Raw genomic sequence first — 24,494 nt, 5'->3', positions numbered from 1 at the left:
AAACTCTATGGGGCGGTTCTACTCTGTCCTATAGGGTTGCTATGAATTGGAGTGGACTTGATGGCAATGGCTTTTGTTTTGTTTTGCCTTTGGTTATCCTCTGTGTAATCAGAATCCCTCAACCTGGTCTGAATCCCTCATTGTTTTCCATTTCTGCCCCTTGTCCATATTTTGGCATGAAGGTGATGCAATCTGCAGACCTCCAGATTTCCTGGGATTCCCTGTATTCTCAAGGTATTTAGGGAAACTTAGGCAGGGAGCAGGTTGGAAGGAGGGGGAAGGGGGCATATGGAAAGTACAGGGTGCTAACGGCATGGGAAGAGGGCAGGAGGCCCAGGCTCTACAGTCTGGAAATAAGGCCTTGGGTGTGGGTGGAACAGCTCTAACCTGGGTACTGCACACAGGTGTTATAAGGGTCATGGGGTAGGGGGTATTTTTGCTCATTCATGCGTATGCTTATGTGTATATGTATGCATGTACCTGAGTGGAAAGAGGGGTATATGAAAATGTGTGAGTACATTGTCCTTCCCCTGTTCATCTAAACTCCATGAGGTTTTCTCTAACGTCATGTATTTCATCTACTGTTTAATTTGATTGCTAGGTTAACTTTGTACTTATTTGAAGAACTCTGCTTGCTTAGTATTTGCTTTATTTCATACAACTCTTTTTCATTTCACAGAGAGTAATTCATTAGTAATATTGAGAGATAATTTAGGATTATCAGTTATCACTGGTTACCAATCTTTAAACTTGTTAACCACAGGGAGAAAATACATCTGTACATTTTCTTTATTTGGAATATTAACACCATGAAAAAGAAAATCATTAAATATATTCAGTTACATTCGACGTGTAGATAGTTTTTCCTTTTCCTATTTACCTAGTATGTTTTTGGTAACATGAGTTAACGGCACAAAGCTAATTTTAGGAAAGAGGTGGCAAAAGAGGAAAAAGATCCACTGAAAGGAGCCCATTTTACAAATCATTCCATTTGGGACATATTTTTTCCCCAAAATGAACCTAGATCAATGAAGACTATTGATACTGGCTTACATGGTGCAGTGGAAAGGGGAAGGACTCTGGAGTCAGACACATGTTGATTCAAATCCCAGCTATATGCACATATATGAATTCAGTTTCCTAATCTGCAAAATAGAAGTAACAAAAATACCGAACTTGCAGGATTGTTTGAAGAGTAAAGGAGGAGGAGTGTCTAGTATGGGACCAAATACATAATATACATACTACAGATAGCACCTTCTTCTTATTACTACAAACTTAGCTAAATCAGACATTTCAGCTATTTTCTCATGTTCTGTACTCACTTGTATCACAGGTATTTATTTTGCCATATTTTGCTTTGAATGGTTAAAAAGAAAAACCTTGAGCTTTCATTCTAAATTATACTGAAAGTGAAAATATTATCTGGCAATGCCTTAGCTTGTCCCTTCCACTTTTAAAAGAATAACGTGGACTAATGTATTTAGGAGCGGAATGTCATACTGCTTGCATCTTTTTAAATGGTTCAAGGAAAAGATAAGATAGATGGATAGACAGATAAAGTAATGTGGCAAAATGTTAATAATTGTTGATCTAGGTAGAAGGATAATCGTGTTCATAGAACCATTTAAACCTTTCTATGTTTGAAAATTTTCAAAATAAAAATTGGAAGAAAAAAAGTTCAGCATGAAAAATCAAACTAATATTGTGGAGGAACCAGAACCAATGCTGATTTAGGATTTTCCTAAAGTTCTTTAAGAAAAATAGAGTAACTATCAATAAAAGTACACAAGGAGTAATTAAACCACTACTGGGAGTCTTTAAGAAACACACTTCAGTCTGAAAAATCTTTTACTGAAGTCAAAATTTGTATGACAATTTAACCAAATTACAAAATGATTTCAGCACCTCTACTTATATGCTGGAAACCCTGGTGCCGTAGTGGTTAAGTGCTACGGCTGCTACCCAAAGGGTCGACAGTTTGAATCCCCCAGGTGCTCCTTGGAAACTCTGTGGGGCAGTTCTACTCTCTCCTATAGGGTCGCTATGAGTCGGAATCGACTCGACAGCACTGGGTTTGGTTTTTTGGTTTTTACTTATACGCTAAAATATGAAAAATAAGTTCCTTTACAATAGAAACTTACACATTGGCTGTATTTTATCATTAGAAGAATATCCAATGTATTATTAATAAAATAGTTGCAAATGTGTGCAAATGCAATATACCTTCAGTCATAAAATGTGTTTTCCAACACTTTCAAGAGTCTTAGTAGTAGAACATTTTGCAATTGAATAGAGCATTGATATTATCTGATGTTCTTACAATCTTAACAGAAATTTTCTGCAGTTTGAAATGGAGAAAATTTAATCAGATCATCGCTTTTCTGATATGCCAGGTGTCAAGTTCAAGAACTATTACATGAAAGTTCTTACATTAACTTTAGTTGACAGTATCTTACTAAGATCGCAATATCTTTTTGATAGTTGTGGTAAGATAAATCTGTTAAAAAAAGGAACAAAGGATGGCCTGATTTTTATTATGAAGTATTTTGATGTACATTTGGTTGGGCTGGTGCTGAAGTTAGCTTAGAGATACAATGTGAAGTATGAAGACTGTGATTACTGCATTTTTTGTCAGGGTTCTGCATGTGCAGGAAGGGCCTCTTGGGAATGTGAGATATGAAGACTATGACCATGAAGAAGAGGTATAAAGGGAAGCAGTATGGCAGTAAGGGGATTCACAGATGACAGAGAAGCAGAGGGTTTTTTCCTTGCCACTCTGTAAGACATTTTGAAGAGATGGAGAGTTGGACTAATAGGTTTGACAAGAAGCTTTGCTCTCTGTGAACTGTCTGAGTCACTCACTCAAGGAAACCTACAGAAAAGATCTATATTATTAATATCTTTCCCCAAAGTTGGGTTGATATTTTAAATTGGAACTCCATGTTGATATTGGAAGTAGACTTATATTTATTATGCCAATACATATATATTTGAAATTGAATGCTGAATACCTCAGAAATAACAGGTAGCTTGTGTGTCTTTGATTTAATTGATTACAGATTTCTTATCATCAGCACATTTTATCTCACTCCGACCTTGGCTGTGAAATTATTAGTGATTTCTGTTTTGATTTGTTGGTATACTCCTTTTGCCAAATCACATTAAAAATATACTAGCTTTTCTTTCCATTGCTCTGAATCACACGTGAATTGACTTCGTATAGCACCATATTACCTGAGCACTTTCATGGGTCTTCGCATCTAGAATCATAGTTTGTCAAACTTGTCTTGTGTTTTGGAGCTCAGAAAACCACCAATATTCAAAGGCAGAAAAGCAACAGCACCACTAAGCTTCACAGAAATTGAAACTAAAAAGTTAGAAAGACCACCCCTGTCTCTCAAATTGCTGTTTATTCTTTCATCTCTGCTTTTCTCTGTGCATCCTCCTAGTTCCCCTGATATCTCTCTTAACCAGCTGTCTCTGCTTCTTTTTGACTTTTGTTTCCATGTTGGTTGGTTTTACATGCCTTAGAATTAGTTGGTTCTATAGCACTGACTCCATCCTTGACTGTATATGACCTTTCAGTTGAATTCCCTGGACATGTGACTGACTTAGTTCAAATCCTCAAGACAAGGAATCCGAGTGATTCAGACTATCCTATGGATTTTTTTTAAAATAATTTTTATTGTGCTTTAAGTGAAAGTTTACAAATCAAGTCAGTCTCTCACACAAAAACCCATATACACCTTCCTACACACTCCCAATTACTCCCCCTAATGAGACAGCCTGCTCTCTCCCTCCACTCTCTCTTTTCCTGTCCATTTCGCCCGCTTCTAACCCCCTCTACCCTCTCATCTCCCCTCCAGGCAGGAGATGCCAACATAGTCTCAAGTGTCCACCTGATCCAAGAAGCTCACTCCTCACCAGCATCCCTCTCCAACCCATTGTCCAGTCCAATCCATGTCTGAAGCATTGGCTTCAGGAATGGTTCCTGTCCTGGGCTAACAGAGGGTCTGGGGGCCATGACCAGTGGAGTCCTTCCAGTCTCAGTCAGACCATTAAGTCTGGTCTTATGAGAATTTGGGGTCTGCATCCCACTGCTCTCCTGCTCCCTCAGGGTTTCTCTGTTGTGTTTCCTGTCAGGACAGTCATCGGTTGTAGCCGGGTACCATCTAGTTCTTCTGGTCTCAGGATAATGTAGTCTCTGGTTCATGTGGCCCTTTCTGTCTCTTGGGCTCGTAATCGCCTTGTGTCCTTGGTGTTCTTCATTCTCCTTTGAGCCAGGTGTGTTGAGACCAATTGATGCATCTTAGATGGCTGCTTGCTAACATTTAAGACCCCAGATGCCACTCTTCAAAGTGGGATGCAGAATGTTTTCGTAACAGATTTTATTATGCCAGTTGACTTAGATGTCCCCTGAAACCATGGTCCCCAGACTCCTGCCCCTGCTACACTGGCCTTCAAACATTCAGGTTATTCAGGAAACTTCTTTGCTTTTGCTTTAGTCCAATTGTGCTGACCTCCCCTGTATTGTATGCTATCTTTCCCTTCACCTAAAATAGTTCTTATCTACTATCTAATTAGTGAATGCCCTTCTCTCACCCTCCCTCCCTCCCCCTTCTCGTAACCACAAAAAAATGTTTTCTTCTCAGTTTGAACTATTTCTCAAGTTCTTATAAAAGTGGTCTTATGCAATATTTGTCCTTTTGCAACTGACTAATTTCACTCTGCATAGTGTCTTCCAGGTTCCTCCATATTATGAAATATTTCACAGATTCCTCACTATTCTATATCGATGCGTAGTATTCCATTGTGTGAATATACCATAACTTATTTATCCATTCATCCGTTGATGGGCACCTTGGTTGCTTCCATGTTTTTGCTATTGTAAACAGTGCTGCAATAAACATGGGTGTGCATATATCTGTTCGTGTAAAGGCTCTTATTTCTCTAGGATATATTCCAAGGAGTAGGTTTGCTGGGTTGTATGGTAGTTCTATTTCTAGCTTTTTAAGGAAGCGCCAAATCGATTTCCAAAGTGGTTGTAGCATTTGACATTCCCACCAGCAGTGTATAAGTGTTCCAGTCTCTCCACAGTCTCTCCAACATTTATTATTTTGTGTTTTTTGGATTAATGCCAGCCTTGTTGGAGTGAGATGAAATCTCATTGTAGTTTTGATCTGCATTTCTCTAATGGCTAATGATTGTGAACATTTCCTCATATATCTGTTAGCTACCTGAATGTCTTCTTTAGTGAAGTGTCAATTCATATCTTTTGCCCATTTTTTAATTGGGTTATTTTCTCTTTTTGCAGTTGAGCTTTTGCACTATAATGTAGATTTTAGAGATCAGGCGCCGATCAGAAATGTCATAGCTAAAAACTTTTTCCCAGTCTGTAGGTAGTCTTACGCTCTTGGTGAAGTTTTTGGATGAGCATAGGTATTTGATTTTTAGGAGCTCCCAGTTATCTAGTTTTTCTTCTGCATTCTTTATAATGTTTTGTATACCGTTTATGCCATGTCTTAGAGCTCCTAACATTGTCCCTATTTTTTCTTCCATGATCTTTATTGTTTTAGATTTTATATTTAGGTCTTTGATCCATTTTGAGTTAGTTTTTGTGCATGGAGTGAGGTATGGGTCTTGTTTCATTTTTTTGCAGATGGATATCCAGTTATGCCAGCACCATTTGTTAAAAAGACTGTCTTTTACCCACTTAACTGTTTTGGGGCCTTTGTCAAATATCAACTGCTCATATGTGGATAGATTTATGTCTGGACTCTCAATTCTGTTCCAATGGTCCATGTATCTGTTGTTGTACCAGTACCAGGCTATTTTGAATACTGTGGCGGTATAATAGGTTCTAAAATCAGGTAAAGTAAGGCCTCCCACTTTGTTCTTTTGCAGTAATGCCTTATTTATCCGGGGCCTCCTTCCCTTCCATATGAAGTTGGTGATTTGTTTCTCCATCTCCTTAAAGAATGTCGTTGGGTTTGGATAGGAATTGCATTAAATGTATAGATCGCTTTTGGTAGAATAGACACTTTTATAATGTTAAGTCTTCCTATCCACGAGCAAGGTATGTTCTTCCACTTATGTAAGTCTCTTTTGATTTCTTGCAGAAGTGTACTGTAGTTTTCTTTGTATAAGTCTTTTACATCTCTGGTAAGATTTATTCCTAAGTATTTTATCTTCTTGGGGGCTACCGTAAATGGCATTGATTTAGTGATTTCTTCTTTGATGTTCTTTTTGTTGATGTAGGGGAATACAACTGATTTTTATATGTTTATCTTGTATCCTGATGCTCTGTTGAACTCTTCTATTAGTTTCAGTAGTTTTCTGGAGGATTCCTTAGGGTTTTCTGTGTATAAGATCATGTCATCTGCAAATAGAGTTACTTTTACTTCTTCCTTGCCAATCTGGATGCCCTTTATTTCTTTATTTAGCCTAATTGCTCTGGCTAGGACCTCCAACACAATGTTGAATAAGAGCAGTGATAAAGGGCATCCTTGTCTAGTTCCCGACCTCAGTGGGAATGCTTTCAGGCTCTCTCCATTTAGGGTGATGTCACCTGTTGGCTTTGTATAAATGCCCTTTATTATGTTGAGGAATTTTGCTTCTATTCCTATTTTGCTAAGAGTTTTTATCGTGAAGGAGTGATGAACTTTGTTAAATGCCTTTTCTGCATCAGTTGATAAAATCATGTGATTCTTTTGTTTTATTTATGTGGTGGATAACATTAATTATTTTTCTAATGTTGACCATCCCTGCATAAAAAAAAAAAATTTCTGCATACCTGGTATGAATCCCACTTGGTCACGGTGAATTATTATTTTGATATGTTGTTGAATTCTATTGGTTAGAATTTTGTTGAGGATTTTTGCATCTACGTTCATGAGGGATATAGGTCTATAATTTTCTTTTCTTGTGGTGTCTTTACCTGGTTTTGGTATCAGTGATTTGGTGGTTCCATAGAATGAGTTTGATAGTATTCCGTCCTTTTCTATGCTCTGAAATACCTTTAGTAGTAGTGGTGTTAACTCTTCTCTGAAAGTTGGGTAGAACTCTGCAGTGAAGCCATCTGGACCAGGGCTTTTTTTGTTGGGAGTTTTTTTATTACCTTTTCAATCTCTTCTTTTGTTACGGGTCTATTTAGTTGTTCTACCTCTGAGTTTAGGTAGGTAGTGTGTTTCTAGGAATTCATCCATTTCTTCTAGGTTTTCAAATTTGTTTGAGTACAGTTTTTCCTAGTAACCTGATATGATTCTTTTAATTTCAGTTGGGTCTGTTGTAATATCGCCCCTCTCATTTCTTATTTGGGTTATTTGCTTCGTCTCCTGTTTTCTTTTGTCAGTTTGGCCAGTGGTTTATCAATTTTGTTGATTTTTTCAAAAACTAGCTTTTGGTCTTGTTAATTCTTTCAATTGTTTTTCTGTTTTCTATTTCATTTAGTTCAGCTCTAATTTTTATTATTTGTTTTCTTCTGGTGCCTGTGGGTTTCTTTTGTTGCTCTCTTTCTATTTGTTCAAGTTGTAGGGATAATTCTTTGATTTTGGCCCTTTCTTCTTTTTGGATGTGTGCATTTGTTGATATAAATTGGCCTCTGAACACCGCTCTTGCTGTGTCCCAAAGCACTTCTGATAGGAAGTGTTTTCATTCTCATTGGATTCTATGAATTTCTTTATTCCATCCTTAAGGTCTTATATAATCCAGTCTTTTTTGAGCAGGGTATTGTTCAGTTTACAATTGTTTGATTTCTTTTCCCTGCTTTTTCTGTTATTGATTTCCACTTTTGTGGTCTTTTGGTCAGAGAAGATGCTTTGTAATATTTCAATGTTTTGGATTCTGCTAAGGCTTGTTTTATGACCCAATATGTGGTCTATTCTAGAGAATGTTCCATGTGCACTAGAAAAGAAAGTATACTTGGTTGCTGTTGGGTGGAGTGTTCTGCATATGTCTACGAGGTCAAGTTGGTTGATCGTGGCATTTAGATCTTCCGTGTCTTTATTGAGCTTCTTTCTGGATGTCCTGTCCTTCACCGAAAGCGGTGTGTTGAAGTCTCCTAGTGTTATTGTGGGGCTGTCTATCTCACTTTTCAATGCTGATAGAGTTTGTTTTATGTATCTTGCAGCCCTCTCATTGGGTGCATAAATATTTAATATGGTTATATCTTCTTGGTGTATTGTCCATTTAATCATTATATAGTGTCCTTCCTTATCCTTTCTGATGGCTTTAACTTTAAAGTCTATTTTGTCAGAAATTAATATTGCCACTCCTGCTCTTTTTTTACTGTTGTTTGCTTGATATAATTTTTTTCCATCCTTTTAGTTTGTTTGTGTCTCTAAGTCTAAGGTGTGTGTCTTGTAGGCAGCATATAGACGGATCTTGTTTTTTAATCCATTCTGCCACTCTCTGTCTCTTTATTGGTGCATTTAGTCCATTTACATTCAGGGTAATTATGGATAGGTATGAATTTAGTGCTATCATTTGGATATCTTTTTTTGTGTGTTGACAGTTTCTTTTTCCCACTTGATTTTATGTGCTGAGTAGATTTTCTTTATTTATTGTCCTTTCCTTTTATTTGTTGTCGTTGATTTTGTTTCTTTTGAGTCTGTATTTTTCCCTTGTATTTTATTTTGATGAGTAGGATAGTTTGTCTCCTTTGTGGTTACTTTATTATTTACCCCTATTTTTTAAAATTTAAACTAACTTTTATTTCTTTGTATCGCCGTATCTTCCTCTCCATGTGGAAGGTGTATGATTACATTTCTTAGCCCATCTTTATTGTTTTAATGTTGTCTTCTTTTATATAATAACATCGCTGTTACCCTGTTTTAAGCTTTTTTTTTTTTTAATAGTCTTGCTTTGTTTTTTTTTGGATTTCCCTGTGGGGGTTGACTTTCGGTTGTTCTGCCCAGTGTTCTAGTCTTGGGTTGATATCTGATATCATTGATTTTCTAACCGAAGAACTCCCTTTAGTATTTCTAGTAGTTTTGGTTTGGTTTTAACGAATTCCCAAACTTGTGTTTCTCTGGAAATCTCTTAATTTCACCTTCATATTTAAGAGACAGTTTTGGCAGGCAGTTTTTTTCCTTCACTTTTTAAATATATCATCCCATTGCCTTCTTGCCTGCGTGGTTTCTGCCGAGTAGTCCGGGCTTATTCTTATTGGCTCTCCTTTGTAGGTGACTTTTCGTTTATCCCTCGCTGCTCTTATAAATCTCTCTTTATCTTTGGTTTTGGCTAGTTTGATTATAATACATCTTGGTGACTTTCTTTTAACTTCTACCTTATGTGGAGTTCGATGAGCATCTTGGATAGATATCTTCTCATCTTTCACAATATCAGGGAAGTTTTCTGCCAACAAATCTTCAACAATTCTCTCTGTATTTTCTGTTATCCCTCCCTGTTCTGGTACTCCAATCACTGGTAGGTTATTTCTCTTGATAGAGTCCCACATGATTCTTAAGGTTTCTTCATTTTTTTTTAATTCTTTTATCTGATTTTTCTTCAAATATATTAGTGCCAAGTGATTTATCTTCTAGTTCCGAAATTCTAGCTTCTACTTGCTCAATTCTGCTCCTCTGACTTTCTATTGAGTTGTCTAATTCTGTAACTTTATTGTTAATCTTCTGAATTTCTGATTGCTGTCTGTGAATTTTTCCAGCTTATTAAACTTTTCATTATGTTCCTGAGTAATCTTTCTAATTTCTTCAATTGCTTTATCTGTGTGTTCCTTGACTTGTTCTGCGTATTGCCTCATTTCCTTCCTGATGTCTTAAAGGGTTCTGTGTATTAAACTTTTGTATTCTACATGGTCATTCCAGGAATGCAGTTTCATCTAGAAGATCCCTGGATTCTTTGTTTTGAGAGGCTCTTGAGGTGATCATGGTCTGTTTCTTTATGTGACTTGATATTAACTGTTGTCTCTGAGCCATCTATAAGTTATTGTATTAGTTTATGCTTGCTTTGTTTTGTTTTGGTATACCCCTGTGGGTTGCTTGAGTGAGCTAGCTTGATTGTTTTTGCCTTTGGAGCTCTGGTGTCCTGTTCCCAGATGGCTAGAGCTGTTATCAGGTATATCAGTCTAGGGGTCCATTCAGTTTTCTTCATTGACTTCAGCTCAGGTTTCCAGGTAGCTGATCATCAAGTGTGTGGTACAGGCTCTGTCCTACAGTCTCAGAGGGGCAAGGGCGATTGGCGTATATACCAGTATCTGATTGCAGCAGGGGGTCATGCTCTGAGCAAGGCAGGGTGCTGAGAACCAACCCCTGAGTGTCTCTGAGGAAAGTGTGTCCCTGTTCCCTAGAGCATGGTGGTGGGTGGGTCCTGCAGAAGGACCATGGGCACCCAAAGTTTTTGGTTGTAAGGACTTGGAGGTACCAGTTAGCATTGGAACCCCTTTCGCAGATGGCTGGGTGACCTGAGAGGAGCTACCATTCCTTAGGTCCCTGATGTGGGTAGGTGAGGACCTTGTTTAATAGGCAAAGCAATGTCAAACTTCAAACACCCACCTCTCCACCGTACAGCTGAAATGGTTGGAGTTTTCCAACAAGGGCCTATTCTCCTGAAATAGCCCCACACAGGTCCATGCAGAAGGGAAAGGTGCTCAAGGTCCACAGATGGTTTATGCCTGGACAGGAGCCACTTCTGTCCTGAGCTTCTCTGGTTAATGGAGCTAGCAAATTATCTTTCCCCCCAGTTGCAATTTTTTTCCTTCCCCAAGGCTGGGAGGATTGCTCTAGGTGCTCAACAGGCCCTATCTCAGGCCCAGGGATTCAGCTGTGGAAGCTGGCTTGGGGCTTGGGGGGGGGGTGGGGAGCACGGTAAAATACGTGCAAGTACTTAGCTTTTGCAGAGAGCGCCGTTCTTTTCAGGTTCCTTAGGTGTGAGTAGGTTGTGCGGCTGGCTGCTTCTCCCTGAGGAAAGCGTGGCTGAACACTAGTACCTGCCTACCACCGCCGCTGCTCCGGGGATGGTGCCTGAGGGCTCCCCGCGATTCAGGTCCAGTAATGCCTCTCCACTTCTGAACGGTCTCTTCCTCCCCCTGCCGCACAGTTCGTTGTCTAAGCTTGCCTTTGATGCTCAGGGCTCCCAGCTTGTCACAAATATATTCATTTCACTTTTTTTTTTTTTTGGTCTTTGTTGTAAGGAGGGCTCACTGGAAGCGTCTGTCTATTCCACCATCTTTGCTCCGCCCCTCCTATCCTATGGATTTTAATTGTGTGTCCTTAAGTTATGGCAAAGAGAATGGATCATGATGTAAATTAACTGGTTTTAGCTAGAGGCAAGGGCAGATCCTTTTAGAAGGGTATGTATGGTTAAGAAGGCTGCCATCTTCAGTTATGCTTGTTCTTGGCTATAAGCATCTATTATGTGAGCCTGAATGTCCAAGTTGGCTTGGGGCTACATAATCCTAACTCAAAACTGGGTAAGCAAAAAGGGAAATTTATTGGCTGACATAACTAGGAAGTCCATGGATGCAGCTGGGTTTAGGCTCAACTGGATTCAGGGCTCAGGCAAGGTCACCAGGACTTTATTTCTCTCTCTTAGTGTCTTAACTTTGCTTGTCTGTTTAGATTTTGAATCACTGAGAAGGCTTTCAGTTGGAAGAATCAAGACCTAACAGTGGCCTGAACAATAAAACAATTATCTCACTTAACAAGAAGTCTATAGGCTGATGGTTCCAGAGTTGGTTCAGTGGTTCAAAAACATCAAGTGCCAGATTCTTTATATCCTTCCTTCACTCCTGCCTCCTTTTAGCTATAGATGAGGGCCAATCCTTTCAGAAGGGTATGTGTGATGGGGGAGGCTACAATCAAGTAGTTTTTCATCCTCAGGCTTATTGCCTCATAGTTACAAGACAACCTGCAGCACCAAGCATCCCATTCTCAAGCAAAATCAGGAGAACAAGGGAAGATAAGGTTGGCAAGAGAGCTCACCTTGCCTGACTCTCACTTTTTATCAGAAAAGGAAATCTTTTCCAGAAATTCCCAGCACACTCACTTTTACATCTCACTGGCAAACTCTAGGTCATGTGCCTACCTCTAGCTACAAGAAAGGTGGGGAAACCAAGTGACTGAAATCTTTAGTTTGTCTTGAAAGAATGGGATCTACCAACTCAAGAAGGGAGAGGGGGATGATAGCTACTGGGTAGTCAACAAATATGCCTTCCAGAGTTCCATTCCTCTGATGGTCTCTCTCCATCTGGCAAGCAAGATAATCACCAGCACTCTCTACATCATTGTTTCATACTATACTCTCTCCCTTCTAACTCTCACTTAATCTTAGTGTGACAACTAACAATATATTTAATGCTTGCCAGCAGTCCTTATGTTAGCGTCCCTCTAATGATTTTGTCTGAAGCTCATTCTCTATTAGATTCCTCGGAAAGGCTTGTGAGAATGTAATTCCCAAGTTCTTACATAGCGATAACTGTACCTTTGATAGTATTGCTGGATATAAAATTATTCTCTCACATTCTTTTTCCTTGCATATCTTAAATATGTTATTCCATTTTCTTCTGGCATTAAAAGTTGCTATCATAAAGTCTGATGAGAAGCTAATTTTCTTTCCTTTATAAACCATTTTCTCTTTTTGCCTAGATGCCTATTTTTTTTTTTTCTTTCCTTGAAATCCATTAATTTTACTAGAATATGTCTTGGTATTGAACATTTGGGGCAGTAGTCTCAGATATATTCCCAGGTATGTTCTTTCAAAATGCAGTTTTAAATCTTTTATATTTCAGGAAAGTTTTCTTGAATTAATTTTACTTTTTGAATTAAAGATTTTGGTATTTGCTCTCTTCCCTTGCATTGGCTTTTTTCTTTAAGGACCCGTTGTCTATATTAAAAACAAAAACAAAAAACCATTGCCGTTGAGTCAGTTCTGACTCATAGCAACCCTATAGGACACAGTAGAACTGCCCCATAGGGTTTCCAAGGAGCAGCTGGTGGATTCAAACTGCTGACCTTTTGGTTAGCTGCTAAATGTTTAACCACTGTGCAACCAGGGCTCCTGTTGTCTGTATTAAAAAAAAAAAAAAAAAAAACCCATTGCCGTGGAGGGGATTCCTACTCATAGCGACCCTATAGGACAGAGTAGAACTGCCCCATGGGGTTCCAAGGAGCGCCTGGTGGATTCAAACTGCCAACCTTTTGATTAGCAGCCATACATAGCTCTTGGATAATAATTACCTGTCTCTTAATATTAGTCCGTTTCTCTTGAGACCTTTTTTTAAAATCTATTTCTTTTTTTACTCTTATAATTACCCTTCTTTTCACCTTTTGTTTCTCTTAAAGCATTATTTATTTGCTCTTACGTTCCTTTTTTATTAGGTAATAATGGTTTATGTACATTTTACATGTGATGTAACTAAAGTTCAGCAAGGGTATATGAACAGCTCTATTATAATCAAGCTCATTTTAACACAGGGATAATTTTGCCCTCTGCTGGTGGCTAGAAGCTTCTGCACCATCCTTTGAAATGATTGTTTTTCAGCGTGAGGGCTAGATTAATGCAGTGCCCTCAAGTTGATTCAGACTCATAGCGACCCTATTTTTTCTTCCCTTGGGTTTTTTTTTTAAATTGGGGTAAATATATATGTATCTCATGTTCCTCTTTAAGTTTCTATTCTGAAATGATTTTTTTTCTTTCCTTTATTTCTAATTCTTTCCTGAGCCTGCCACATAATTTCTGAGCTTTTCTAATTCTGGTATGTGTTGTTCTTTCATGACATATAATTTTCCTAATTTTTTTAGTTTCTTTGAAATGGTGGGATAGAGTTCTGATCTAATTCCCAAATGCTTTCTTTGTCTCTGTGCATGTTATTTCTATTCCTTATTCTCTTTTTTCTTGTAATAGCTATGTATGGGGTTTGGTATTGGTACTTTTCATTGCTTATTTTAGAAAAATTAGTTTCCCTGAACTTTTAGAAAGAGGTTTAGCTCAGAATAGTTTTCTAATGCCTCAGTTACCTTTTCTACTGTTTTTCTGTAGTGCTCAAAAAATAGTGGCTTACTTTCTGGTTTCTCTTTCCCTCCCTCACTTTATCTGGAACTTTTCTTTCTTTTTCTTTATTGCTTCTGTTCTGCTCAGTATTTATTCTATTCCCAGCAGCTTTTCCTTAGTGCTGAGCCCTGTTGCAGAAGGGAACCTGGCTGGTTAGTTTCAAGAGCCTATAAGGCATAGACTACTTCTGCCCTATAGACCTGTACTCATTTCCAAGGGCTGCTATACCACAAACTAGACAGCTAAAACAGAAATTTGTACTCTCACAGCTCTGGAGGCCAAAATCTAGGTGTTGGCAAGGCCATACTCCCTCCAGAGGCTCCAGGGGAGGAATCCTTTGTTGCCTCCTGCTAGCTTCTGGTGGTTTCCAGCAATCCTTGGCATTCCTTAGCTTGTAACTGTGTCATTCCAGCCTTGGATTCTGACTGCACGTGTGTTTCCATGCCCTCTCCTCTTTTTCGTAAGGACACCAATCACTGGATTTAGGACTCACACTAATACAGTATGACTTCATCTTCATTACATCTTACAAAGACCCTATTTCCAAATAAGGCCACATTAACAGGTACCAGGGGTTAAGATTTGAACATATCTTTATGGGGGACAAAATTCAACCCACTACAAGACCTTACTTCACCTACTATTGGAGCAGGCAAAACCCCTTCCAGTTTTATCAGCTGTTCTCAAATTGGCCTTCTGCTTTCCAGTAAATGCCTGCTGACTGTATTGGAAGTTCCTATTCTCAGGTGTCTCAGGTGACTCATTGTTTCACTCTGCTTCCTTCCTCACAGGAAACCCTGGTGGCATAGTGGTTAACAGCTACACCTGCCAGTCTACCAGGCTCTCTTTGGAAACTCTATGGGGCAGTTCTACTCTGTTCTTTAGGGTCGCTATGAATTGGAATTGACACAATGGGTTTTTCCTTCCTCATAAATGGTGATACTATGTGGGTCTTGAGGCTGTAAGTAGTGCAGGGGTGGGCTAATCAGTAAGCATGTTACGCATGGGCTTAATTGTGTTTACTTTACTAATCTGTAGTGCACAATTTCACATGGGTTTCACCACATCTTTGATGTAGTGAAAAACAGGTGAAATTGTGTGTTACAGATTAGTAAGTAAGAACAAGTAAGCCTGTGCATACCTGCTTATTGGGTAATCTATCCCTGGTGGTTTGTCCTGACCCACTTGTATTTTAGGGTTTGTGAGGATCCCTTGTCCTCATTTTGTTGAAAATGGTATTCATACATTTTTGGTTTTGCTATCTAATTGCTCTGTCATTTGTGGGGATTTGGAAGATTTCAAAACTATGCTGCCACTACCACCAACTTCCCAGAACCCATTCTAGCGTTCTTTTAAAAGATGATTCTTTTATGTGGAACAAAGGCTGTTAGATGTTGGGGGCAAGGCCAGAGCAGGGAGACAAGTTAGGAGGGTACTGCAGTAATGCTGTGAGAGATGATGTGGACCTGGCCTGGGGCGGGGCAGTAGTAGAGTTGGTGAGAATTGGTTGGATTCTGTGTGTATTTTGAATGTAGAGCCACTAAGATTTGATGATGGATGGGTGTGTCATATGTGACAAAAGAATCAAAGATGACTTTAAAGTTTCTGAGTTGAGCAACTGGAAGAACTGAATTTCCACTTACTAAAATTAGTAGATTGCAGGAGGAGCAATTTTTGTGGGGAGAAATCAGGAGCTCAGTTTTGGTCCTGTTAAGTTGGGGTTATTAGATATCCAAGTGGAGATGTGGTGTAGGCAGTTGCTCGAATGGGATTTGAACTCAAGGAGAGATCTGGGCTTGAGACATAAATCCAGGAGAAAATAGTTGGAACTTACAGCCATGAAACAGGATGAGACCTCCTAGAGAGTGTGTGTGGATGTAGATGAGATCTGGGGACTGAGTCTTGTTTAGGTGTTGGTGGTATGGATCTAATTACTGAAAATTTTCGTGCTTTTTTTCCCTTTTTGTACAAATTTGTAACACAAATATTGAAATTGGCATAGAACCAGCTCCTAAAAAATTTAAAGGGAGGCCAGGTTCAAGAATCTTCCTTAAGGTAGGTACTGAGAAGTGGCCTGTTCAACATCATTTCCCGCTTCCTTCCAGTGTGTATTTCTGTTCTGCGGAGGCTGGAATGCTACAGACTACATTTCCCAGACCCCCTTGCAGCTAGGCGTCATGATTTAGAATCCACCGATTAGATTTACATGAGACTTCAATTCAGAATTGAGTTAAGTAGGTTTTTTGGGTTTTTTAGAGGAGAGAGGCAGGGCATATGCCATCCATTTTGCTGGTGCAGATCACAGCAGTGTGTTTTTATAGGTGGCGACGTGGGCTTGACATCCTACCTAATTCACTAGGCAGAGAGCCTTATTTTTTTCCAGCTTTCCCAATTATCCTGCAACCTACTTCATATGCTGTAGTAGTTTCCTTCCTGCTTATACTAACTAGAGTGAATTCTGTTCTCTGCCTAATAAAAAAAAAAATTTTTTTTTTAATTGCCCTAATTGCCTCAGTGGGTCTGCTGTTCCATGTGTGTGAGGTAGATGTATGGGTAAACTCACTCAGGAGCAGGGAATGTGTGTGTTGTGTGCTTACATATTTAGGGTGAAGAAGGAGGTTGTGTATGGGCTCTGGAGGGTAGTTATTGATAATTATAGCTTGTACCCCAATAGCAGAAGATGAAGAGGACAACTTGAACACGAAATTCTTGACATCCAAGTTCCAGGGCCAGCCCAGTGATGCTGTGCGCATCTTCTGTGGCCGGGATATTGGATTGGTGTGGCCCTGGAAGTCTTTCCCAAATACTGGAACCCTGGAGGTCCGTGGGTACCGCCTTTGGGGCCAGTACTTGCCCTCCAATTACAGGCAGCTGCAGGAGGACCTAGACAATAACTCTCGAATCCAGCAGGCAGTGACTATTCAACAGACCCTGATGGAGGTGAGAACAGACATTAGAGGAGGGGGATGAAACCCATCAACTCCCATCGTAGCCATCTGCCTCTGCCCTAAGCTCCTTGTCTGCCCTATAGGGCATGCTATGCGAGGTGCAGGAATTCTGCAGGGAGTATCACTGGATAACAGACATTTATGAATTCCTGCAAGCCTGGGGGTCTCAGCAGCTGGAGGCCATGAGAGGCTGCCCCATCAAGAACTACATAACACTGGTGAGCCACCTGAATGGTTGGCAGGCCCGTGTCTCCAACATGCCTATCGAGTTGCTTACAAAAGGCAAGTTGCTGCTGCTGAGCTGCCGGGAGGTACAGGCAGAGATGGGTGAGTGCTGTTCGTCCTATCTTTCCTTGTTCCTTCCTGACCTCTCTCCATGCGGCCCTCCTTGTGCCTGAAATTTCTTCAGGGACCTTTGGTGCAGGACCCTCACTGGACCCATGGAGCCTCCCAAAGCTCCAGGCCCTAGGCCCTTTCTTTTACAATCGAAAGCCTGTGTGGTCACTACAGAAGACAGAGTCTGTCATTCCCTGTGCTCCTTAGGAATCGTGTCCCTGCCATGTGACACTTTCTATTCTAACGGTGTGCAAGTAGTTTAAAACAAGTGTGACTGAAAACTTTCTTAGCCTGTGCTGTTGAGCTCAGTTTCTGCACAGAGATTCTTGGAAATCTGGATTGCTGCATTCCCCACATGTAGCAAAGTCAAACTGTATACTACAATTTGGATGTGTAAGAAGTCGAGATTGTCTTTAACTGATCTCGTCTTGCTCTGTAGTTGTAACTTCTATTGGTGATGAAAGAAAAGCATAACCTTCCCAATTAAAGAGAGCACTTTTCATTTATAGCAGTCACTTTTGGTCTAATTCAGTCTACCTTGAGTATCCATCAATTCAAAATTCACACTACAGCTCTGAGCGGTTTTTATTCTCAAGTGTTCTCTGCTCGTTTTCCTTCCTAAGGTGGCATCTGGCATAAGGGAAGCGTCCCCTGGCCTGTGTGCTTTTCTTTGCTGTCTCCTATGACCCTCATTGAGGTGTCATGCGTCCTTGCCTGATCTCTGCCCTCCTGACATAACTGCTTCTGATACTGATGGGTCCTGGGCTTCTGTGACTGGCTTGTATTCTCTTAATTGGGGCTCAGAGTATCTCCCTTTGCTGACTCAACCCCATCCTGGCTCCTGCTGGTATTGCAGATCCTTGGAGCTTTAGTGAATCCTCCATCCAGTCTGTCTTAGGCTGACCATCCCACAGCTTCTGCTTCAGGGTCATTCACCCCTCAACACAGGAAACCTATCTGGGCCTATTGGCTGTCAGCTCTTGGCTAGCTTCTGTATCCTCTGCCATTTGGGAGCTGTGGGGCACTTGGGAGCATTATCTTTGGCCTTCTTTCTGCCACAACATATCATGTCATGATTCTACTCTATTGTGACTATCTCATGTTAGCACAAGAAGACACTACAGGGTGGTCTCTTCTTGCCAATACTGACCCCCACTAGGCCAGGGCCCAGTTGTTGGTATCCAAGGGTTTCAGAGAAATCTGGTTCAAGACCCAGTCTTGTCCATTCTTGTCTCTTTCTCCTTTCCCATGGGAAGGATGTCTCATGATGTTGTGTATTAGGTAAGGAGCTGGACTTGGAGAGGATTATGGTGAAGTAGACTTGTAAGCCCGTGATTTGTTCTTCTAGGATACAGAGAGGTTATTCAGTTTCCTCACTAACCCTCATGGCTGGCAGCACCAATAGTGTCCACTTCCTACAGAGACTAGATACTATTGGACCCTCCACCCACCCCACCCCACCCCTGCCCGCCGCCAGAACCTGCTGAAGGTGGGAGGCCTTGGAACTGGGTCCTGAAAAGAGTTTGCTTCAAAGTGTCTGCCTGCCCCTGCCTTTGCTCACAGACAAAATATATGCCTCATAAGGTATCTTATGGGCCACAAAAACTGCCCGCTCTTTCCCCCACCCTCCCTTCCCATACGTACAGGGGTCCAGGTTGGCAAGGCAGAAACAGGGAGCACCTTTGATTTGTCTGCTTTCTTTTCGGCTCTGTTTTGGGAGGGCTTCGCTCTACTGCTGTTCTGGAAGTCTGTGTTCTTTTTCTAGTTTGTTAGGTCCTTGCTCCTTAGGCCAGGATAAGCTGACCTCTTTAAGAGGAGCAGATAGAGAGAGAAAAGTACAGGGTTTGTTTTTTACTTGCTTTGTGACTGCAGATTACTGAACTTCACTTTTTTAATTTGTAACATGAGCTTAATGATACTTTACTCATAGGGTTATAAAGCCAAACCCGTTGCCATCGAGTCAGTTCCGACTCAGAGTTACCCTATAGGACAGGGTAGAACTGTCCCATAGAGTTTTCAAGGAGTGCCTGGTAGATTCGAACTGCCAACCTTTTGGTTAGCAGCCGAACTCTTAACTATTTATAGTGAGAATATTCTTCGTAGTACTAGCATTGAGTCTGGCATGCAATAGATGCTTAATAATTTTTTCATTTAACCTCATCTCCCTCTGTCTTGTCTCATCCTTCTCACTGATCTGGTTTTATCTTCTTATCCTGCAGCTCTGTTCCTCTTTTTCCTAGCTCCCTTCAACAGTGAACAGCATAATTATCCCCTCTGGTCATTTGGTCTCAACAGAAACCTGGAGTCGCTCTTTACTCCTTCCTCTTTCTAACCCTGCCACATTCAACCTATTGCCAAGTCCTTTCCATTCTTTTGCCTTCTAAATACCTCTCAAATCTGTTTCCCAGTCCATCTCCAACTTCCAATCGCCAGGAACCCTGATATTTTATGCATCTATATATATATATTTTTATTGCCATTGCTGCTTGATACTAGACAGCCCTGGGTTGGGTTTACCACACAGTGTCGCTGTTGAGTTCCTGTCTGCCTTCATCTGCCTGATGCTGCTGCTCCAAAAAGAGCAGCGTTAAAGATGAGTTCAACATCCTCAGTGTTCTGTTCAACTGAGGGCGCCCCTCGGTAATTTCCCTCTCCCTGGGCTCTCTCAGTCTCTGTTCTTAGTGCTCAGTCCTCTTGGACAGGTCCTTCAAGGCTCCAAAAGTGTCTCAATTATGTCTCCAGTGTCTCTAATATGTCTCAGTTATCTACCTTTGCAACTCACTCTCCCACTTTCTAATTGCAAGGATGCCCATAGGGGATAGGCTGATTTACTTTTCATACCTCAAAACAGAAAATATGACAGAGTGGCACCAGGCTGCCTAAGTTTGAATCCTTCCTCTGCCATATATTAACTGTTGGAGTTGATCAAATTACTTAAATCTCTCTGAGCCTCAGCTTTCTTGCCTATAAAATAGGGACAGCAATAGTATCAACCTCAAAGTGGTTTTGTGAGGATTAAACGAGAGCGTAGAGGTAAAGTACCTGAAACAGTGCCTGGCATGTAGTAAGCACCCTATACTATATTTCATGGCATACTGTATACTATATTTCTATACTGTATTTCACTGTACTGTGCTTATTTTAACATCTCTGAACCCAAGAGGCCATGATTGGTGGCATGCCGGAGTTTAGATAGCATCATTTTTCTCTTTTTTAGTGGTATATAAAATAATGGTGCTTCCTATAGTTAGTGGTGTCTTAGATTTGATGAAATATCATATCACCCTCTAGGACAACAGAATTGTACATATCACCAAAGGAAGCTTCCAGGATTATCTTCTAGCCCCGTACCCAACTGATAGCTTCTGTCCTTTAATGCTTAAAAACAAAAGACAGATTATAGCCACTTCTTGGCACCTCTTCTACAAAAGCATAGGCAGTAAGACTCCCCAAACAGAAATCTCCCACCTCTGTTAGGGCATCCTGTTATTCATGGCCATGTCACTTCCATGCCTTTGCACATGCTGCTTTATCTACTTGGCAGGCCTTTGTGCCTTTGAGCATTAAGTACTCAACATACTCAACTCCGACGTCCCCCTCTCTGAGGAGGCCTTTTCCAGCCTCTGCAGGCCTCTCCTCACTGTGCCAGGTCGAGGGCTCCTGGGCACTTGCAGGGCATTTATCACACTGGTTTGTGAGTGTCCATTTATATGTCTGTCTCTGCCACCATATTGTGAGCTTCTGAAGGCAGGGATACTTTCTGTCGCACCCATTCACTCTTGTCTACTGGTGCACAGCCCAGGCCTCAGGGCATAGCAGCTGACTGGACACTGAGCTGGAGCCCCAGAACAAATTCATGGACTGACTTTCTTTTAAGCTCCACTCCCACTCTTTCCCTCTAGACCCCAAGCATTCTCCCAGTACCCCTTCTTTTCATGTATCCCCTAACACCTAACCCTTTCCTGTCTCCAGAATCCAAGCTGGACAACATCAGGAAGGACATTCTCGCACAGGTGCAAGACGAGTGTTGGCGCCGCTCTCAGCAGCTGATGGCGGAGCTCACAGATTTCATGCAGATCTTCCAAACCATCAACTCGGACATTGATGCCATCGCACGGTGCTCCCAGAAGGTGGGCTCTCCCGCACCCAGCTTGCCTCACTTATCCAGGGCCCGTCCCCTCAGATACTCGCCACACTCTCTCTAGGCCTTCCGTGAGTTCCCACTGGAGTTTGATGCTCTTAAACTGTGCTCACCTCAGTGTTCTGCCCTTGCTAAGTCTTCCCTTGGGGAGGCCCTGATGTGATGAGAAAGGTACAGTCCTGCCTTCAGAGTCGTAGTCCTGCTCTCTGTGGCACTCATTCAGATAGGGACATGTTGCCCTGTCATCAGGGTCATGGTCTGGAGGGCAAGGAACTGTGCTGCCTTTAGAGAGACCTGGGTCAGATTGCCTCTGATACTAGTTAGCTAAAAGGCTGCTGCTGGGATCTGGGCCCTCCAGAGGGTGGTAGTGCCCCCCAAAAGGGTGTGCAGGGTTGGGGGTGCTGACCCCATGCTGTAATCCTTGCAGTTGAATGAAGCCAATGAACAGTACATAGAGCTGGAAGATCGAATGGAATACATACGGTCACTTCATGAACTCATCCGCAACCACTTTAGCCTCTTTAGTGCTGAAAATGAGGCGCTAGACATCTCGGTGAGAGGGCAATTCAAGGAGTCGCCCACCCCACCCAGCTCCCCTCCCTACAACCACATCTACTTGACTACCCTCTGCTTGCCTCACAGCTACTGGACACATGGGAGGCATTTCAGTTCGAGAAAAGCCAGGCCTCAGAGTTCCTGCTCAGCAAGCGACATGCCATTGTGCCCAAGCTGCAGCAGATGATGGCAGCAGCATTGGCGGAGCTGGACGGCCTGCTGGAGAAAGCCTTGTCTGGTCCCTTCATGGACCCTGCACAAGAGCAGAGGAGCACTGAGCGCCAGCTCATCTCCCTGGAGCGTCAGTTCCAGAACACAGCCAGCCACCTCAGCGAATTGCACCACGCCTATGCCACCTTCACTGGTACTGAGCACCCTGCCCCCTTCACCAGCTCCATGAGCTAGACCCTTCCTCCTGCTGAGATAAGGGTTGGGAGCTCAGGAATCACATACCTTCATTAGTCTCTTTTATAAATGAAAATTATAGGATAAAATCCTTCATCATTGGCTATGTCAGGTGTTGTACTTAGAGTAGGGATACAGGGGACTCAGTCTGGTGGGGAAGGCAGATAGTTTTTTCAATATTCCATCAAATGATATTTGCTCTTAATCCTCAAGTCTGCATTTATTTTTTCATGCGTCTGGAGCTCTCCAGTCTGCTGTTTCTTACAGAGGGAGTTATTTCTCCAGTATTTGATGCTAAGATAACTTCTATCAAAGATTATATGGATCTCTGTCTGAGTTCAGACAAAGAGAGATTGGAAGAGTTTAGATTTACTGTATGTAGTTTTATTTTGTCAGATAGAGCTCTCATAGCCTATCAACTCTCAGCCTTTTAATATTCTAAAAATGCCACGATGGATGCGGTTCACATGTGTAAGATTGTCCTGTTCATGATTTCCAGGGCTTGGGTCTTTTCCTCCCATTCAAGAAAGTATACTGAAATTCAAACAAGTGAGGATGATGATTTTATAACGATAGCCTTCCATCTGGTCTCATTTCTTTTGAGTAAATTGTAAACCTCAGCACTATAATTATTATATTAATTATAAATTACTTTTGATACATATTTCAAAACTGGTCATAAACCAAAGGTTAAGAACTAACATGGTAGCTTAAGAGATGAAGGCCGGGAATTACTGTCAGAGGTAAACACAACAGAGAACTTCACCCTTTACTCCTTATGGTCCTCTAAGTGGGCTGGCTCTTTATTCATACGCATTTCACTGAATTCTCCCTGGGCTGTGAGTCCATTCATTTATTCATTCAACATATATTTATTGTCTAATATGTACCAAGTACTCTTTTAGGTACTTGAGGTATATCAATGAACAAATGACAAAAATCCCTGTACTCACAGACTAATATCTAGCTGAGGAAGAAAAACAATAATTAATAGGCGTAAAATATAACTAAATTACGTGGTATGTTGGCGTTGTTGTTAGATGCCATTGAGTCACTTTCAACTCATAACGACCCTATGTACAACGGAATGAAACACTGCCTGGCTCTGCACCATCCTTACAATCATTGCTATGCTTGAGCCCGTTGTTGCAGCTACTGTGTCAGTCCATCTTGCTGACGGCCTTTCTCTTTTTTGCTCACCCTACACTCCACCATGCATGATGTCCTTCTCCAGTGACTGGTCCCTCCTAATATCCTGTCCAAATTATTTGAGGTGAAGTCTCACCATCCTCGCTTCTGATGAGCATTCTGGTTGAACTTCTTCCAAGACAGATTTGTTCGTTCTTTTGGCAGTCCATGGTATATTCGATATTCTTCATTAATACCATAATTCAAAGACATTGATTCTTCTTTGATTTTCCTTATTCATTGTCCCGCTTTCACATGCATATGAGGCAATTGAAAACACCATGGCTTGGGTCAGGGGCAACCTTAGTCCTTAAAGTGGCATCTTTTCTTTTGAACACTTTAAAGAGATCTTTAGCAGCAGATTTGCCCAATACAATAAGTCGTTTGATTTCTTGACTGCTGCTTTCATGGGTGTTGATTGTGGGTCCCAGTAAAATGAAATCCTTGACAACTTCAGTATTTTCTCCGTTTATCATAATGTTGCTTATTGGTCCAGTTGTGAGGATTTTGATTTTCTTTATGTTGAGGTGTAATCCATACTGAAGGCTGTGGTCTTTGATCTTCATTGGTAAGTGCTTCAGAACCTCCTCACTTTCAGCAAGCAAGGTTATGTCATCTGCAGATGGCAGCTTGTTAATGACCTTGATGGTCAGTTCTTCTTCATATAGATCAGCTTCTCAGATTATGTGCTTAGCATACAGATTGAATAAATATGGTGAAAGGATACAACCTTGACACACACCTTTCTTGACTTTAAATCATGCAGTATCCACTTGTTCTGTTTGAACAACTGCCTCTTAGTCTAAGTACAGGTTCCTTATGAGCACAATTAAGTGTTCTGGAATTCCCATTGTTCTCAATGTTATCCATAATTTGTTATGATCCACACAGTTGAATGCCTTTGCATAGTC

General features: G+C 41.1%; 1 protein-coding gene across 1 annotated transcript in view; it reads left to right on the top strand.

The window, feature by feature from the left end:
• Positions 1–24,494, top strand: part of DNHD1 (dynein heavy chain domain 1) — an 80,734-nt gene that overhangs the window by 17,691 nt on the left and 38,549 nt on the right. The window contains 6 exon segments of the mRNA XM_010592266.3: positions 183–234; positions 16,685–16,950; positions 17,042–17,285; positions 21,267–21,424; positions 21,863–22,034; positions 22,037–22,354. Of these exon segments, the coding sequence (XP_010590568.2) occupies positions 183–234; positions 16,685–16,950; positions 17,042–17,285; positions 21,267–21,424; positions 21,863–22,034; positions 22,037–22,354 (1,210 nt within the window).

This window comes from Loxodonta africana, chromosome 7 (assembly GCF_030014295.1).
Source record: "Loxodonta africana isolate mLoxAfr1 chromosome 7, mLoxAfr1.hap2, whole genome shotgun sequence".
Taxonomy (NCBI): domain Eukaryota; kingdom Metazoa; phylum Chordata; class Mammalia; order Proboscidea; family Elephantidae; genus Loxodonta; species Loxodonta africana.
This window is presented reverse-complemented; position numbering and strand designations above follow the sequence as displayed.